The 14,647-nt window shown below is 34.1% G+C and overlaps 1 protein-coding gene across 1 annotated transcript in view; it reads right to left on the bottom strand.

Moving 5' to 3' along the window:
• The window catches only part of TOP2B (DNA topoisomerase II beta), a 59,967-nt gene extending 46,348 nt beyond the window's left edge, over positions 1 to 13,619 (bottom strand). Inside the window, exons 1-7 of the mRNA XM_004704200.3 lie at positions 13,467 to 13,619; positions 12,328 to 12,418; positions 10,775 to 10,838; positions 7,115 to 7,260; positions 5,001 to 5,098; positions 3,877 to 4,089; positions 474 to 647 (exon numbers count right to left, since the gene is read on the bottom strand). Of these exons, the coding sequence (XP_004704257.1) occupies positions 474 to 647; positions 3,877 to 4,089; positions 5,001 to 5,098; positions 7,115 to 7,260; positions 10,775 to 10,838; positions 12,328 to 12,415 (783 nt within the window). The 5' untranslated portion in view covers positions 12,416 to 12,418; positions 13,467 to 13,619. The remainder of the gene's footprint in view (positions 1 to 473; positions 648 to 3,876; positions 4,090 to 5,000; positions 5,099 to 7,114; positions 7,261 to 10,774; positions 10,839 to 12,327; positions 12,419 to 13,466) is intronic.
• Positions 13,620 to 14,647: the final 1,028 nt, after the last annotated feature.

Raw genomic sequence — 14,647 nt, 5'->3', positions numbered from 1 at the left:
TTTTGTAGGCTTTGGGATTTCAAAATGAAATAAAATTCTTATGTAAAATAATTTATTTATCCCCTCACCATAATGAAGGCTTACATAATACAAACACATAGCCTACAAAACTCTAAAGCAGATAATATATTCTATATCTGACTCCAAAAGATTCATCTACATTAGCTTCTCTTCTACACCTTAACCTCATAACACAGAACGAGGAATTTGTTATTATTCTAAATGTCCTAAACATAAATGTAACCCTCGAAATATATCAATATATGCTTATTGCTCAATAGAAGTTCAAATAAATTGCACAACAGCCTTTTTTAAAAAAATAGCTTATTTTCATAAGTCAAAAAGGATTTGGATAGAAAGATTTTTTTGGTTTACAATGGTTTGGTTTGTTTTGGGTGGTGAGAGATAGCTGTTTGTTACTTTTAATACAGGACTCTTCTGCCTTTAATGTAGAGACAAAGTAACATACTCACTTTTGTAGTTGCAATACTATTTACAAAGCTAATTTGCTGGAATCCTTTTTCGCTCAAAGTGAGACAAACATCCCATCTTTCATTTGCAAGTTCATGGATAACTTTCAGGGCCACCCCAGTTTCATCCAGTTTGTCTTTTACATAAAGATCTACGTAACTTCGAAATCCATTTACCTATTAATTTTAAAACAAAAGCAATAAGTAATCTTAAACTTGTAGCTCAGCTATATGAGTGGTATGAGATACTTATCATACTTCATATTTCCTTTCATTCACAATAAAGTTCATCCATTCAAACCTTTATGGCTTTTCTTTATTCTATTCTTTGAACCCTGGGCTCTAAAAACAAATTCATTTCAATGCATATATGATAAAAGAGAAGACATGAAGGAACAGCTAAACAGGTAAATTATTATAGTATCTTTCAAAATTTGAAGCTTTTAAAATAGCAAAGTAGACTTCCAGTTTTAGTTCAAACAAGTAGAAGCTGAACAGGAAACATGAAAAGCAGTACCAAATTTCATCCTTACAACAAGAGAAATATATATAAAGATTTTTCAGGACCCATTAAGAAATTAAGATCACAGAACAGACAGCCATCTCAAAGTCTAGAGAGGTGAAAAAGTGTCTGCAAGGAGACAGAGAACATGAGCTACTGCCTGCCAGGGCAAAGCTGCCTGCTGGCACAGAAGCAGATGGAAACATCACACTAGAAATTCAGACTAATTGTTAGTGGCCAATAATGGACTAGTGTGGCATGTGTGAAGTTCGGAGGTTGGCAGTCATAAAGATTTTCTTATTCATTGCTAGGCTTTTCCTTCAGGAACCACACCAAGCTGCTACAGGGAAGATAAGGGAGGCTCCAGAGAAAGCTCTTTCACTGTATTGGCAAGGGCAGAGAAAAGAGCAGCCACTGGCAAAGTCACCCTGAGCCATCTCCCTTAAAAAATAATAACTTGAAGAGATGGGGAGACTAAAGATGAAATACCATTACAGCTGGAGTAAATACAGTCTCAACCACCACATGTCACTTAAACTTTGTTGTACTTTGATGGCTTAGTCTGCAGATCAAGGGGCCTCATTGACATGGACTGGATACCAGTGGATACTTACTATAGCTGGAAGATGAGGTTTGAGGGCAAGGGAAAGTCTCTACCTTTGGCAGAGGGACAGAAACACAGGTCCAAGTAGCTGAGACTGAACCTGACATCAAAAAAATCTCCCTACATCCTACCACCATGCTAACAAGCCTCCTATAATAACAGTAGAATTGCTTACAGCAGGGTGAGCTATCAGAGACAGACCTCTCTAAGGTGCAGCAAAAAGGAAAGGGCCAAAGATAGCAGGTGAGAAAAAAAAAAAAAACAATAAACAAGTCTTTAGTACCCATAGTAACAATGAAGCATCAAGAGCTACAGCAATGAGTACAAACACCACCCAAATCATGATGAATTGAAAGAAATCTCTACACTAAATGACTATTTACCTCAGTAACTACTGCCCTATTAACGTGTCCAGTTGTTACTCAAATATACAAGGCATACCAAAAGGCAAGGAAGGGAAAAAATAGTAATAACACATTCACATTCTGAAAATACAAAAATCAGAATCAGAAATGCTCAACTATTAGATATCCAAGCAAATTCATTGCCATCACATCAATTTGGATTCGTTCTGACCATACATGACTGCAAACCAAAGCACTCCTGAAACGGTAAGTCTTTACAGAAACAGACAACCTCATCATTCCTTCACAGAACAGCTGGTGGATTTGAACCGTGGCCTTACACTTAACAGTCCAATGCCTAACCCCTAGGCCCAAAGCGCTCCTTAACTATCAGATGGGGCATTTGAAAAATGAATTATTATGTTAAAGGCTTTAGTGGAACTTACATACAACAAAGTGCAACTTCAGTTGAAAGGCGGACACTTGTAAGAAATAATCAAATGTAAATGCTCAAAATAGAAAATGCAATAGCTAACTGTTAAGTGAAAGACTAATTTGCTGTGTAAAAATTCACCCAAACCACAAATAAATACAATAGCAGAAATTAAAAATGCCTTCAATGAGTTCATCAGTAGGTTTGATTAAGAATTAATGAACTTGAAGATAAAGTGATAGAAAGTACATAAACTGAAAATCAAAAAGTGAAAAAATAGAAGAGTAACAAAGAGCTATAAGATGATATCAAAAAATACAACATATGCATAATTAGAAAGCGCAAAAGGAAATGACAGTATAAATATTTGAAAAACGAATGGCAAACACTTTCCAAAATTTGTGATAGCATGGATCAAGAAGTTCAGAGAACAAGAAGCAGAAACCCACCCTGACCAATACTCACATTTATCTAAGCATGTCACATTCAAATTTTTAAAAGACAAAGAAAATATCTTCAAGGCTGTCAGAGGAGTTAAAGGACCTTATATCATTTGGGAACAAGGATAAGACTAACAGCACACTAGGCACTATCATGAGTTGTAACTGACTTAACAGCAATTGGTTTAGGGGTTATTTTTTTCTCATCAGGAAATATGCATGCAAGAATATGATATAGTGGTGCCTTTAAAATAGTAACAGGAATTTTTTAATGTCAAAAGATTCTATAACCAGTAATATTTCTGTTTCCAATGGAAATATCCTTCAAAAGGAAAGGAGAAATAAACTTTCTCAAGCAAACCAAAACAGAAGAAAGTCATGGCCAGTAGACATACCTTACAAAAATTGTTAAAGAAAGATCATCAGGCAGAAGAAATAAAATTGAGAAGCTTATAGACACATTAATAAGAGCAATGGAAATGAAAACAAAATATACTCTTATTTCCTCTTGTTTTTTTTAAAAAAAACTAACTACTAAAGCAATAACAAAAAAAAGTCACTGATTTGGAGAAATGTTATGTTTTTAAAAATATTTATCCTGGGCTATTCTTTCTTCTCCTTGTAATGAGGACAGTACATACCCAAATAAAATGTATGACAATTATACAAGGGATAGAAGGAGAGAAACTAGAATACACTGTTAGAAGGACCTGGGTCACTACAATGAAGCCATATGAAACTATTTAAAGGTAGATTCACACCATTTACAAATATATATACTGTAGGCTCTAGAACAATCATGAAAGAGCATTTTAATATAAATGAGTAAAGAAATAAAAGGTAACCGTTTTTTTAAAAGCTCAATTAAAATCACAGAAGGAAGAAGGGGAAGAAGCAATAAAAGAACATGCCCAAGTATGTACATTTTAATGTACATGGTAGTACATTTTAATCCAAATATATACTCTAAATATAGCTTTTAAGAGCCCTTGAGAGTTTGTCAGAACAGATTTAAAAATCAGGATCCATGTAAATATTGTCTAAAAAATAGCAGCGTACTAAACTATTTTATAAGATACTTACAGGCAATTTCTTTCCATTAAATATGACTTTGACCCCTTTGCATGAGCCTGCCAAGTCATAGGCTCTTCTGGTCATGAGGGCCACGATATCTTTGTCAAGTTTTTCCATCTTAAATTTGGACAGATCTGGTTGGAATGTTATGCATGTGTAATCGTCACCATCAAAATATTTAATTTTGGCTTCAGAAGTCTTCATCATATTATTCATCCATGTCTTAAAAAAAATTCAAACATTTCTATAAATTATTTCTAACATTTCCAAATACATAATTAAGACATGGTTAAATATACCCATTTACCAAAGTGTGTCCATTTTCCAAACTTATAGCAAAGCAAACAAATCCTAAATTTAATATTACAGATGAAAAATCTTAAAGTACTTTTTATAATAACCTAATATTGAAAATAAAACAGGTAGTACAACTATATAAACTGTCAGAATTTTATAAAAATGAACTATAAAAAGAAAAGCCTCACTCCCATGGAGTAAACTCCAACTCACAGCAACCCAGTAAGACAGGGTAGAACTGTCCCTGTGGGTTTCAGAGTGTAACTCTTTACAAGAGTAGAAAGACTCGTCTTTCTTTCATGAAGTAGCTGGTGGTTTCCAACTGCTGACCTTACAGTAAGCAGCCCAGAGCATAATCACTACACCATACAAAACAATTAGTTTAGCTTACTTAACATTTTTGAAACTATTTTCAAAGACTTGCAAGAATAAAATAAGTATGAATTTGAGAAGTGAACAATTTTTTAAGCATGCCAAGTGAATATACAATGTAAGGGAGCTTCAAAAAGTTCCTGGGAAATCTCATCTTTTAATTCCATTTTTCTACAATTTTTAAGACCCTTTGCATTGTAATGACTCTGTAAAAATCATAAAAATTTTACTAGTGTAAAACTATGCCAAAAAGAAAAGTCTATTAAATAAGGTCTGTTGGGTCAAAGGAATGGAAGAAACAGCCTCGTGTAAGATTCCCAGATATCTTGACATCTCTCCATACTTATACTGATGACTTGCTCAATAGTTAAGGAAAAACGAAGTTCTTTAGGTAATATGACAATTTATCTAAGGTTTTATTATTTCATAAAAACAATTTTTTAAAGGACACATTTCTATCATACCTGTTTAAAACTATGTTTGTATTCTTTGCAAGCTGTTTCTACTGTGAACTTTGTACTGAAAATATTACAAAGTTTTGCACCATAACCATTGCGACCACCTGTAAGAATAATTAAATATAATAGTTTTTAAAGAAATTATTTTAAAGTGATTTTGTCAACTTATCTACCAAAAGGCAAGTTTGTTTTATAAAAGTTCTTATTGCATTACCTTATCAAGCATCTTATGTATAGTTCAGAGTATATTCAAACTTTAAAGAAAAATACAATTAAGATTTAGAACATATATATAGTGTAGAATTAAGATTTAATTTGAAAATGTTACCTGTTATAATTTCAATAAAACTAATATGATTATTTCCTATAACCAAGTCTATGCAATTGATTTGTCATAAAACCATTTCTACCCAAGTTCACTTCTCTCTTCCTAAAGTTTTAATCTATTATCACTTCTCAGAACCTAGGTTTAGAAAACAAATGATCTTTTCAAAGAAACTGTCAACTACTTGTGTACAAATAAGAAAGCATTTGTTTTCAATCAAATGATTTTCAAGTCTATTTAGAATCTAGATTTTCAATCTTAACCCTGTTAAAGAAAACAATTAAAACATAATTAGATAGATCCCTCACCCATATTGTTGAAATTTTAAAATAGCGCAGCCACTGTGGAAAAGTTTGGCAATTCCTCAAAAGAAAAATACATAATTACCATACAGCCCAGCAATTTCACTCCTAGATATAAATCCAAGAGACTGGAAAGCAGGAACGAAAATTGAAAGCAAACAGATAACGTGTACACCAATATTCTTTGTAGTATTATTCACAATAGCCAAAGGTGAAAACAATCTAAACATTCACCAAGAGACAAATGAATAAACAAAGACAAATAAAAAGGCACACTCATACACACACACTGAAATATTACACAACCATAAGGAGGTGAAATAATTACACATGCTACAACATATATGAACCTTGAAAACATTATAATACATGAAATAAATAAGTAGCCACAAAAGGACAGATGTATGATCTCATTTATATAAACTGTCTAGAATAGGCAAATACATAAAAACCAAAGCTCATTAGTAGTTACCAGGAAGGAAGGGAAAGATGATAAAACTTTGGGAATGAATTGTGGTGATGGTTACATAACATAATCAATACAATGAATGTAAAATATGCATGCCATTTAAAAAAAATACTGAAATGTTATTATGCAATAAAATGAATACTTTTGTTAGCAACAAAAACACATGGTATTTATGTAACAACAAACTCATACATGTAGGTATTATACCAGTCTTACTTAAACTGCCAGGCAAGTTAGAGGTCCAGCAATTCTAACACCAAAGTCACGGAATTATCAGATTTAAGCTTTTACAATACAATTACCAGTCTAACTTCATCATAATACTTGCCTAGTTATTTCATATAAGCAAAATAAAATTTAGCATTTTAACCTTCTCAAGAATACAATCCAGTGTCATTGATCACATACACAATGTTGTAAAACCATCATTACTTATGTTTCCAAAACTTTTTATCATCCCAAGCAGAAGCTTAGCATTCACTCAGCAGTAACCCTACCCCACCATCCCCCATAGCCTATGGTGTCCACGAATCTTCTTTGGTGTCTATGAGATATTTCATACACATGGGATCATGCAGCAATGTTCCTTTTAGAGCTGGCTCATTTCACTTAGCATAACGTTCACCCATGTGGATGAACTTTTGTATTTGCATCACTGCATCCCTTTTTATGGCTGAATAATATTCCATGGTACTAATACCACATTTGATTTATCTACTCTTCATGGGCACTTGAGATGTCTTCACCTTTGAGCAATTGTGAATTCAATGAATATTAGTGCACAAGTATTAAGGGCTTCAAAAAGTTCAAGGAAAAATTCCATCATCTTTCAATTTGATTTTTCCATAAACTTTTTGAAGCACACTCATATCTAAGAATAGTGCTTTACAAATATTAATTCTGAAAGAATTTTATCACCACAAAAAAACTGGACAGGTTTCCTTTTCTATTTTTACATGGAAAAAGGTTTCAGATTTTATATTAACAGTATTTTTCATCAAAATTCCTATCATTTATACTTTACCTGTAACTTTCTTCTCTTCATCATCATAATTACTGGATGTTAAAAGTTGTCCAAAAATTAAAGCAGGAACAAATACTTTCTCTACTTTATGTTCTACTACTGGAATGCCTTTGCCATTATTCCAAATGCTTATAATGTTAGATTCACTGTAAATAGAGAAGCAAAATTAGACCTTAAAATAATTTAATGATACATTGATTAAGTTGTATAATAAGAAAAGTCATCCAGAATAATCAAGATCACAGCCACTAGCCATTATGGAAGGAGCTGATTTTTTTAAGTTTATATATCAAGAAAACACTGGAAAATACATTTCTATCCCGGAACACACAATTCAAATTAAGATCACTCTGATCTGCAAAATACAAATGCAAAGTTGTTGTGGTTTTTTTTCTTTATCAATTCTTTACAAAGCTATAAGAACAATGAAGTAACAATGAAGTTTTTACAAGAAGAGTCAACTAGAAATCAAGTTTCCTCTTCCCACGTATTAGCTGTGATCTTCCTGCTTCTGCATAGTATATTACAGCTCTGCATAGCCACTAGCTATTGCCCTTGCCATTTCTTACTGACCTACACAACAGCTGGGACAAGGACATCCTCAAATATGTCCCATTTTGGACTGCAATGTTATAATTGTTTGTATTGTATCAAACATTTTATAAACTAATGTTAATGCTCATAAATAAGTAGGCATTGTCTATTTTCCTGTAAGCTCCTTTTCTGTCACAAACCCATCTACTTTAACTGAGTACAAGCTCTTACAACACCAATTTTACATAGCCAATCAAGTAGGTGGAAAAGTTTACCTCCTCTACCTCCTTACATACCTTTATACAGCTGAGTCAAATTTGCAAATAAGCACAGCTTCATAGTCAGCACTGAGATATGACCTTACAAAATAAAGAACTACCATTTGCAAATCTGATTCTCAATTACTCTTGGACACATTGATTTACCCCCAAATACATATCTAATCTCTCAGAATCTAATAAATAATAGTTATTATACTAAGATATTAAAGTTATTTTAAAAAAACATCCAGGGAGAAATAAAATTTTTAAGCTAAAACTAAAATATAACTTTTAAACATATCATGTACTTTTCCCAAATTAGCAACCACTTTTCATTTCCTCCAGTGAATTCTTAGTCTTCTAGGAGATTTTTATGTCATTTTCATTCATCTCTCTTAATAATTTTGTACACTTATTAGTGAGCAGTTTTTCCTATCAGATGCATTTAAATAAGCAGAGTGAAAAGATATTGATTGTAAACACAACCATCGAATGGCACAAAAATCAACACACCTACAAGAAAATCTTCAATTGGTTAACGTCAGCACAATTTCAAAAAAATAAAAATAAGATTTTATATCTACAACATCCAATAAGTCTGTATGTGTATGAGATCAGAACTCTCAATCAAGTTATCTATTATGTTACAAAAATTTTAATCTGTAGAGCTTTCTAGACCTGATATTCATTTATCTGCAATGCAGTGCATTTTTTTATGGCTCTTCTAGCCATAGTGGTGTGAAGTCCTGGTCACATGGTGGGTTATGTGTTGGGCTGCTACCTGCAAGGTCAGCAGTTTGAAACCATAAAGCTGCTCTGCAGGAGACAGAGGAGGCTTTGTGCTCCCATAAGTATTACAGTCTCAGAAACCCACAAAAGTAGTTGTATTCTGTCTCATACTGCTGTTATGACTCAGAATTATCTCTATGGCAGTGAGTCTGAGTTTGACTGAGTCATAGTTTGTGTTATCCCCACCAAAGGAGTTTTCCCTGATGGGTCTGGAAAAGTAGGTGAGGTAAGACACAGATCGGGTAATATGATTCAGCTGTGAGTGATGGTTAATAAGATGAGGCAGAAGGTGGGATCTCAGTATCAGCAAAAAAGAAGAGCCAGGAGTGGAGATGCTCTTTGGACTCTGCATCTAGTTTGTTTCTTTCTCTGCCTTACCTCCCCTGCTTCTGAAATGACTTACTTTATACCTAGTTTTAATCTTCTTGTCTTTACCCCTGGACTGTGTCTATTTGTACGAGCCCTAGAGTAGTGGTTAGCCTTGGGCTGAGATCTGCAGTTCAAAGGTCAGCAGTTCGAAACCACTAGCCACTTCAAGGGAGAGAGAAAGGGGCTTTCTACTCCCACAAAATTGCAGTTTCAGAAACCCATAGGAGCAATTCCACCCTGTCATATAGGGTTGCTTTGAGTCAGAATTAACAGTGAGTTTGTTTGGGTTTTGTGTGTCCATTATGTCCTATGGCCTTGGGCCCTGGCATGATGGATCCAGTAGGTCTTGGCCTCCCAATAATCATCTTACTTAACTAGGCTGACTTTTGTCCTGGGCCTACTCCACTCCAGCAATTTTCCCTTAAGCTACAACACATCATTTCTTACAATCCTTTCAGTCCTTACAGATAACAATAATCAAAGTAACCATCTAAGAATCTTAAGTTTTACTTCCAGTGGTATTATTTAACCGATAATATCCTAAACAAGAAGAAAACTTGACAGCTAAAATTTCCGTAATATTAAACTTCTTTGCAAGCTGTAATTTAAAAGTGACCACTACATTTTACCATATAAATTCTCAAGAATGTGCTCATTATAGACATATATATTTTTTAAAGACCTCACTACCATTGAATCGATGCCGACTCATTGAGAGACCCTGTAGATACAATCCATTATAGGAAAGATTCAAGAAAGGGAAGAATGAGACCAAGAAGCTCAGCAGCACAGCAATGATAGAATGTCCATAAAGGATAATTAATTTCACAGTATGGAAAATAATATAACATTTATTTTTATCATTATTCTTACATTTAAAACAAGCCAAGCCCAATGCCACTGAGCTCATTCTGACTCACAGTGAACCTATAGGGCAGGTATAACTGCCCCTGTGGGTTTCCAAAACTATAAATATTTACAGGAAAAGAAAGTCTCATGTGAATTAGATTACTAATAGGACGAGATGATGACTATAGCAGAAGTGCTAGGTGTACCACTTCAATAAAAAAAATCCTTATATGCTAAATTTTAAAAAGTATAAAGGGTAAGTATATTTGACAAAAGACAAGGCTGTAAAAACTAAGAATATATGTAATAATTATATTTCTATTTTTAAATAATATTCACCACCCCTGAAAAAAAGAGGTGCAATTAAACACCTGGTTTTAATCTATAATACCAGCAGAACCTAATTTTAAAGTGATGCTATAAATAATGGAAATATTCAAATACCAGTCATCATATCTGGTTAGATCAAAATGTAATTAAACTAGTACTAACAATTAACCCTGAGTATCAAAGGAAGTGCCAGAAAGAAAAGATGGAGTGATTACTCCATCTGCAGTTTAAAAACCCAACAGCATCCACAACATTAAAGAGAGATAGGAAAAGGTGTTCAAGAGCTCCCCCAGAGCATGGAGAGAAGTATGAGAACTTTGGAGGAAAAGGTCATACATGACAGAGGACAGATACAATAGTGGGATGCTCTACTTAAAAGAGGCAAATGTCACAAAGTGTCAAACAAGAAATCTAAGGAGCACTAGCCATACATTATCCATTTGAAGAATGATCATAAATTAGGGACTACTACCTAAATAAAACAACCTAGTTAGCATAAACATTTTAAATTACTTTAAAATATACTTACGGATCAATAGAAACTTTAATACAGGTCATGTTCTTATCTCGTTGCTTATTGTCAGCTGCATTAACTAGAAAATTAAACATTTTGATGAATAATAATAACAATAATATACATAAGCAACCACATATGCATTACTGGGTCATATAAACATCTGTCTACATTAGTGTTTCCCAAAGTGGGTTCTACTAGAATGATTCAGGGGGTGGAATCACTTCTTCGTGGATTATAGTATAGTACAAATGCTTTTAATTGCCAAGGGGGTGGCTGAGTAGTTTTTGTTTTCTGAAAAGGGGGTAATAGCCAAGTTATTTTGGAAACCTATAATCTACATTTATAATAATGAAGGTAAATAAGTACTGCTAACTTTTAAGGAAACTTTATTTTTCCCAAGTAAGAATCCAAAATTTTATGTCACACAGATTATTGTTGTGTAACAGAAATATAAGCAAAATGAGGCAGTGTGTTGCTATCATGTAAAACAGATAAAGTAAACATTCTCATCTTATAAAACGCCAATCCAGGTCTAAAGAGTAAAATAAATTACTTCATTGTATTTTATCTTGGTACCAAGGTACTACCTTTCTCTTGATCTCCTCCCCCAAACTAGTGACTTTATAGCAGAATGAAATGAGACCAACTAGTTTTTTTAATTACAAGTGCAAAATATTTAACACACTTCCTAATTAAAATTCCAAATGCTACATACTACAACTAGGTATGAAAATAATTTTGTATTCATTTACCACCCCTTAAAATAACTGGAAACTGGCTAGCAGTCAAATTATAAAAGAAATATTTCCTTGAAAAACACCAAGTGACCTAAAATAGCAACAACAACAAAAAAAATCAGGCAGAAAATTAGTTGAAAGGTTCAGAATGTAAACAGTTTTACTCTATCCTTTTCCAAAAGAGCCAAGAGGAAGAATCTTTACCCAAAGTAAAATCATTTTCTTGATCCACACAACCCACAGCATGGAAGAAGACTCAAGTGACAGCGAGGAAATGGCAAAGTGATAGTCCCTAGAAAGTCTTGGGTTAAGAATATGTTCAAAGTGCCAGCATCTCAAAGCATCAAGAAATGTGAGTACACCTCATTCTTATTAATCATGTGAATGGGAAAGGGCAGAAACTACTCAGAACAGTGTTTGCCTAACTTGGCAGCCCAGCAGAAATACCCGATTTGTTGGCAAGAAAACACACACACACACACACACACACACACATTTTCATGCCCCACCTGGAACTCAGAGAATATAAAGGGATCAGGGCCTGTAACCTCTATGTTTAACCTGTGCCCAAGGGGCAAGTCCCAAATGACTGCACAGGACCACAGACAATCTTTGAGGTGGGTGCTGAAATACAACACATTTCATTTTACAGATAAGCAAAATGTAGCCCAGAGATATGAAAATATTACAACTAGTGGTACAAATTATCTAAAGAATATTTATGTCCCAAGTAAAAGTCAGAGATATGCCTTTAAAAAGTGCATAGATGTTGACTTTTTAAAATATAAGGATATTATAATAGCATTAAAAAAAATCTTCAATACTCACCCAAAATTTCATCAAAGATCTTGTATAAACCTGGCACAAAGGTAACCTCTCTACAATTCATTCCTACATCTTCATCATACACCCACATGAGCTGCAGAGACAAAAATGTAAAAATACTTTTTTTCTCCATAAATACTTAAAAGTTATAATAGTATAGAGCTACATTTTCTCATTCGTTTTACATGAACATTTAGAAAAATACCAATTACTTCAGTTAAAGCCAATTGCATAGTATTCATATTGAACTTAAATAACCTCAAAATTCTTGAAATTTTGAACAAAATTATAAAGTTGGCTTTAACATAAGGCAACAAAATTTGAGAAATAGTAGCTAAATATGACACAAAGGCATAAAACATCTTTTATTTCCTTTAGTTCATTCTATGTATGTTTCCATAATACATGGAGCATACAGAGAGTAAAATCAGGAGTGCAATATGACAGAGAAGTCAACACAACGAGCTTTGAATTCGAGTTCTTACTCTAATTGAGGGATCTGAATAAGTTACTTAAATGTCTAAGCTTCATTTTACTCAGCTATAAATCATCTATTGCCAAATTTGTCAATATCAAATGAAATAATATATGTAAGCCAAGTCTACAAAACAGTGTGTAAAAAAAAAACCTCACTGCTATCAAGTCCATTCTGACTTAAACTACCCTAGTGAACAGAGTGGAACTGCCCTATGGGCTTCAGAGGCTGCGAGTCTTTACAGGAACAGAAAGCCTCAACTTTCTCTAATGGAACAGCTGGTGGTTTCAAACTGCTGAGCTTGCAGCACTCCTTGACAATAAGCTATAATAAGTATGAAAAGATAACTCATTAGTGTCTGTGTGCGTGCATGTGTGTGTTAAGTTGTGAAAGGTACTATCATTAAAGTAAGCCACATTAAAAACTTCATAAGGCATAAATTTCTATCTATCCCATTTTACTCTATATTTTTTACTTCTGGAAAGAAAACAAACAAACAAAAAAAGCATTTCTTTCTGCTTGTACTAGATCTCCCTTTCCTTTGTTAGTGACCATAAAGACTGTAAATTAGCACCAAAAAAGAATAACCCTCCCCCAATTTATAAGATAATAAAAAGTACATATACACATGCCATCAGGATTTCAATATATTTTAGCAAATAATTACCTGTGTCAATGGTTCCACGGACCCAATATATGTATCAGGACGAAGGAGAATATGCTCAAGTTGTGTCTTCTTCTGATACACTCTTTCAACAGACAACTTCTTAGCAGAATCGTTTTTGTTTGCAGTTTCTGACTCTTCTTTTTTTGCAGCATTGTTCTGATCAAAAAGAGTCTAAAATTAACCAAAAAATCAAATTTAAATAACCTACCAAGAGCTAACCTAAAATGTGTATGGACACATGGACATACATTTCCTTTTTAATGAGAAAACTAGCTTTCAGGTTCACTGGTTATTTTCTTAAAACCTGAAAACTAAAAAATTGGCTCTTTTTATAACAGTGAAGTTATAGTTTGGGCTAAGGGGGGGGGGCGCTGGGGGGTGGGGAATAGTCACCAGATACATTAGAATAGCCTACATCTATTCCCTCAAGAAACATAAACCTTTTTCCAATTCTGTAAAATCACAATGTCACTGCTACTGAGTCGAAGCTCATAGCAACCCGACAGGACAGAGCAGAACCGCCCTGTGGGTTTCTGAGACTGTCACGACTTACAGGAGTGGGAAGTCCAGTGTTTCTCCTGTGGAGCAGCTGGTGATTTCAAAATGGCAACCCTGCAGACAGCAGCACAATGCACGACCACTACGCCAACAGGGCCCCAAGTCTATAGATATCAAGTTAACTTCTGTAGTCCTTTAAACTTCCCAAGAAATCTGAGTTCTAGTCAGGTTATAGATCATGAGTGTGCCCACTGAACCTGGCTGGCCATAGGGTGCCCTCAAGTCTCTAAATATAGGTTCTTTGTCATTAAGCAATGGGCAAAAGTTGCCTTATGAAAAAGCTAACCTATGCCATTAACATCACTGATATAGCTGAGAATGCTAAGCATGGGCTTATAAATATCCAATTTCATACATTTTCAGGTAAATAATTTCTAAGCATTAGCTTTGAACGCGCCATTACTAAGGCACCCTGACTCCTACTTCTTGGCCAATTCTAAGAAGGTAGAAATTGACAACCCAGATTCTAACCACACCTACAGCAGATGAGGATCCTTAATTCATTCGAGTTTCCAATGTGTGGAAATGTTCCTATCTCCTCAATAATAACAGAGAGCATATCCCTCTCTTCTTCTTCCTCTCCCTTTTCTCCCTCTTCCTCTCCCTCTCTGTGAAATCCCCCA

Source organism: Echinops telfairi, unplaced genomic scaffold (genome assembly GCF_000313985.2).
Source record: "Echinops telfairi isolate 266 unplaced genomic scaffold, ASM31398v2 ScPeMD7_7420;HRSCAF=8458, whole genome shotgun sequence".
NCBI classification, from domain to species: domain Eukaryota; kingdom Metazoa; phylum Chordata; class Mammalia; order Afrosoricida; family Tenrecidae; genus Echinops; species Echinops telfairi.
The sequence above is the reverse complement of the archived record's forward strand: the minus strand, read 5'-3'. Positions and strand labels throughout refer to the sequence as shown.